The 4,828-nt window shown below is 43.4% G+C and overlaps 1 protein-coding gene across 1 annotated transcript; it reads left to right on the top strand.

Annotated features, from left to right (window-relative positions):
- The first annotated feature begins 6 nt into the window (after positions 1 to 6).
- LOC112139579 (protein NLRC3) lies at positions 7 to 3,765 on the top strand. Its single transcript, XM_024262400.2, has 4 exons — positions 7 to 67; positions 659 to 778; positions 1,458 to 1,525; positions 1,653 to 3,765. Exons 2-4 carry the CDS (start codon positions 711 to 713, stop codon positions 3,446 to 3,448), a joined length of 1,932 nt encoding a protein of 643 aa, XP_024118168.1. The 5' UTR covers positions 7 to 67; positions 659 to 710; the 3' UTR covers positions 3,449 to 3,765.
- The last annotated feature ends 1,063 nt before the right edge of the window (positions 3,766 to 4,828 follow it).

Consider the following 4,828-nt stretch of genomic DNA (forward strand, 5'->3'; position numbering starts at 1 on the left):
TGAAGAGTGACCGGTCCAAATGGAATCCCCCAAACTTCAGAACTGAGCCAGGACCTTCAGACTCACAGTAAGAAACAGTCTCTAGAAGAAGTTCAACTCTTGCCAGGAACAACAATGTTCTCATCAAGAATATTAGTTGATAATCCAGGAAGGTCAACGATCTGCTGTGACCGCTTTAGGTCTGAGAGGAAAGACAAGACTTTGACAAATCTTGAGGACACAAAGCTCAGTTTGAGGATGAAGAAAAAATGAACTTTCCTGCTCAGATTTACCACAGTCTGGATCACACAGTAGAATCCAGCTCTCAACAGAAACAGTCTGTGTTTATGTCCAAGTCCATTGGCTGTTCATGAAGAAACGGATCCTCCAACAATGCGAGGGGTGGCAGTGGCTCATATGGTTGAGTATGTCAGCCAATCATTGAAAGGGTTGAGGGTTCGATCCCTGTTCCTGCCATTATACTTCTGTTGTGTTCCTGGGCAAGACACTTCACGCTTCCTGCTTCCAGTGTGGCTCCACTGAGGTGTGAATATGCACAAATGACCCGGCGTCACTGCCCCTGGGCAGCTGTGGCTACATCAGAGGCTTACCATCATCAAGTAGGAATAATCCAATCCTTTATTATTCTTATTATTATGTGATGTTTTTGTGTTAGCAGGGGTAAAAAGTTCACACGAAGATCCCAGTCTGGAGCATCCAGCTGTCGCTCCATGAAGAGTGACCGGTCCAAATGGAATCCCCCAAACTTCAGAACTGAACCAGGACCTTCAGACTCACAGTAAGAACCAGTTTCTAGTGAACAAAGCAGAGTTCAGCTTTCAGCAGGAACAACTCATCAAGAACATCAGCTGATCTATCCAGGAAGGTCAACCATCTGCTGTGACCACTTTAGGTCTGAGAGGAAAGAAAAGAGTTACTCAAAGCTCAGTCTGTGAGGATGAAGCAAACAGCTGAACTTTTCTCAGACCTCAGTACAGACACGAGCTCCAAACACAGCTAACACATCATTTAGACCTTCAGATTGACTAGATCTGCTCTGCTTTCAAACCATCAACACATTTGTTCAGATTTACCACAGTCTGGATCACACAAAAGAACTATCACTTAAATAATATACTCCACAAAACAATGTGAGCTTGTTGAAACAGACAGAAAAGGATTCCCGAGAAACAAGATCAACTGTTAGGAGCAAAAATCAAATCATGTTGGAGACCAAATTTCCGTTGATGAAAATGTTTATCAGAGGGAAACGCAAAAGTATAGGAAGCTCGGGAACCCTCAGAGGAAGTTGGTAAAGAAAATCATTGACTGAGAGTTCAGAATCCCAAACAGGCAGCGGATATTTGTTCTCAGTTTGAAGAAGATCAGAGGATCTGCTCTATGATTAGAGTTAGTCTGGGACTTCCCACTGACAACGTTTATTGTTGTTCACTAAGTTTTCACCTTAACATCCACAGAGAGGAGAAGAAGAGGAGCAGAGAGAAGAGGAGGAGAAGACCCCAGTCTGCAGAAAGACTCGGAGCTGGTGAGTTAGAAGAAATATCCAAAGTGGTCCTGAACGTCTGCCTGCTGAGGGATTCTTCCCTGCTGGTTTTGTGTTTAACACTTATTAAAATATTTTCTTTTCTCTTTCTTCTCTGCTCTTTCATCAGATGTTCTGGATCTGCAGGAGACCTTTGGAGAACATCAGAATAATCTGAGGAGGAGAAGTGAACATGTTTCTGAAGGAACTGAAGAAGCAGAAAGAGAAACGCTCCTCAATGAGGTCTACACTGAGCTCTACATCACAGAGGAACTGAGACAAGAGGTTAACACCCAACATGAGATGATGCAGCTGGAGACAACCACCAAGACCAGCAAGCTCCATGGCACTGCAATCAAGAACCCAGACATCTTCAAAGTCTTCTCTGACCAACACAGATCCATCAGAGTGGTTCTGACCAGTGGAGTTGCTGGAGCTGGAAAAAGCTTCTCAGTGCAGAAGTTCACTCTGGACTGGGCCGAGGGCTTGGAGAACCAAGACATCAGTGCTGTGGTTCCTCTTTCCTTCAGGGAGATGAACTTGATCAGAGATGAGCAGCACAGTCTTCTCACTCTGATCCAGCTTTTCCATCCAACACTCCAGAAGATCCCAGCAGAACAGCTGTCTGACTGTAAACTTCTGTTCATCTTTGATGGTCTGGATGAAAGCAGACTTTCTCTGGACTTCAACAACAGTCAGGTGGTGTCTGATGTCACACAGAAGTCCTCAGTCAACGTGCTGCTCACTAACCTCATCCAGGGACGTCTGCTTCCCTCAGCTCAGGTCTGGATCACTTCCAGACCTGCAGCAGCCAATCAGATCCCTCCTTCATGTGTGGACAGACTGACAGAAGTACGAGGCTTCAATGATGCTCAGAAGGAGGAGTACTTCAGGAGGAGATTCCCAGATGAAGAGCTGTCCAGCAGAATCATCTCCCACATCAAGAGCTCCATGTCTCTCTACATCATGTGTGAAGTTCCAGTCTTCTGCTGGATCACTGCTGTGGTTCTGGAGAACATGCTGACCACAGAGCAGAGAGGAGAGCTGCCCACCACTCTGACTGACATGTACTCACACTTCCTGATGGTCCAGACAAAGAGGAAGAAGAACAAGTACCAGCAGGAACATCAGACAAGTCCACAAGAGCTGACAGAGACTGACAGGGAGGTTCTTCTGAAGCTGGGGAGGCTGGCATTTGAACATCTGGAGAAAGGAAACATCATGTTCTACCAAGAAGACCTGCAGCAGTGTGGTCTGGATGTCACAGAGGCCTCAGTGTACTCTGGAGTTTGTACTGAGATCTTCAGAAGAGAGTGTGAGATCTTCCAGAAACCGGTCTACAGCTTTGTTCATCTGAGCGTTCAGGAGTTTCTGGCTGCAGTCTACATGTTCCAATGTTACTCCAACAGGAAGGTAGAGGTCATTGAGGACTTCCTGAAGAACAACATGAAGAACCCATCCCTGGATGAGTTTCTGAGTAGAGTCATGGAGAAATCCCTGCAGAGTCAAACTGGACACCTGGACCTGCTTGTTCGCTTCCTTCATGGTCTTTCTGTGGAGTCCAACCAGAGACTCTTAGGAGATCTGTTGGGTCAGACAGAGAAGAATCCAGAAACCATTGAGAGAGCCATCAACAACCTGAAGAAGATCAACATCAAAGGAGTCTCTTCTGACAGAAGCATCAACATCTATCACTGTCTGATGGAGATGAAGGACCTCTCAGTTCATCAGGAGATCCAAGAGTTCCTGAAGTCAGAAAACAAATCAAAGAAGAAACTCTCAGTGATCCACTGCTCAGCTCTGGCCTACACTCTGCAGACGTCAGAGAAGGTTCTGGATCATCTGGACCTGGACCAGTACAACTCATCATACGAGGGTAAACGGAGACTGATCCCAGCTGTGAGGAATTGCAGAAAGTTCATGTAAGTCCAGAAGTGATTGTGATGATAAATCAGTTTAGTGTTCAGATCTATAACGTTCATCTTTTAGCATTTGTGGTCAAACATTTCAATCTAACGCCAGCATTAGAAGTATTTTTTTAATCAATTTTATGCCTAATTATCCTATGTTGATTTTTTTTTTTGTATGGATATCTTGTTTATGCATTATTCTTGCTATCCTTGCAAAAAAAATAAACAATTTTCCTTTCCATGATGAAGATGAAGCTCAGATACAGAGATAAATGTCCAACTGGAACTTCATCACAGCCTGAATTCATCATAAGATCACCTTTTTCTCTCTTCGTTTCTCTTCATAGACTTCCAGGACGATGTGGACTCTCAAAGACAGACTATGAAATTGTGGCTTCAGCTCTGAAGTCCAATCCATCCCATCTGACCGAACTGGACCTGAGCTTTAATAACATGTCACAGGATGTTTCCATGGAGGTTCTGTGTTCTGGACTGGAGAGTCCAAACTGCAGACTGCAGACTCTAAGGTCAGAACATTGAAGCTGCTGGTTGGTTCATTTCTACATTTATAGTTCTTCAGTGAAGCTTAAGATCGAAAAAAACCCAAAAAAAACAGTGTTGATCAGTAAAAGAAAGCTGTTTCTTATTTGTGGACATTCATTACATCTAAATTACAGCGGCCAATTTGGTTTTGGCTCTATTTTTCTATAATACAGTCTATGGTAATGGTAATTGTTCAATTTGAAAATCCAAGACGGAATTCCAGCTGTTGTCACTGCTCCTGAACACACTTTTCTGTCTGCTGCTAGATTGAAGAAATGCAGTTTATCAAGTTTCATCTGTGCTGCTTTGGGATCATCTCTGAAGAAAAACCCATCCAGTCTGACAGAACTGGACCTGAGTTGGAACAACCTGCAGGATTCAGGTGTTCATCATCTGTGTGGTTTTCTGGAGAGTCCAGACTGCAAACTACAGACTCTGAGGTCAGACTCCATGTTTCAGTTGTGTTCATATCAAAATGATGACAAAGTTGTGTTGACACTAAACTGCAGACATGAGACTGATGCATGCTGACCATCTTCATGTTTTCTTCTTCTGAGCTTTAGTCCATTCACAGTTACAGAAGATTTAATTTTTGATTGTTTCTTTCCATCTTCATCAAATATAACTGGATGAGGCAGTAGCAGGTTTAAAAGTTTTATTCAACCGGGCACAAGGGACACACCATCGACAGCAGTTTCTCAGTAAAAACTCAAAGCTGTAAAACACACTTAAAATGCAGCTGCTCCAGATAAAACAAATCCCAACAATAAAAAAGGGGACATACTGCAAGTAAAACCACACACTTAAAAACAGCTTAAGAAATTACATATAAAACTACTGTTTTGTAAAACTG

The sequence above is a fragment of the Oryzias melastigma genome, unplaced genomic scaffold (genome assembly GCF_002922805.2).
Source record: "Oryzias melastigma strain HK-1 unplaced genomic scaffold, ASM292280v2 sc01622, whole genome shotgun sequence".
Taxonomy (NCBI): Eukaryota; Metazoa; Chordata; class Actinopteri; order Beloniformes; family Adrianichthyidae; genus Oryzias; species Oryzias melastigma.

What these genes read in the sequence shown, in the direction of transcription:
- LOC112139579 (XM_024262400.2), top strand. Translation starts at nt 711, where the DNA reads ATGAAGAGTGACCGGTCCAAATGGAATCCCCCAAACTTCAGAACTGAA. An exon ending in CCAGGACCTTCAGACTCACA is followed by an intron (nt 779 to 1,457) that starts GTAAGAACCAGT and finishes TAACATCCACAG; the next exon opens with AGAGGAGAAGAAGAGGAGCA. An exon ending in TGCAGAAAGACTCGGAGCTG is followed by an intron (nt 1,526 to 1,652) that starts GTGAGTTAGAAG and finishes CTCTTTCATCAG; the next exon opens with ATGTTCTGGATCTGCAGGAG.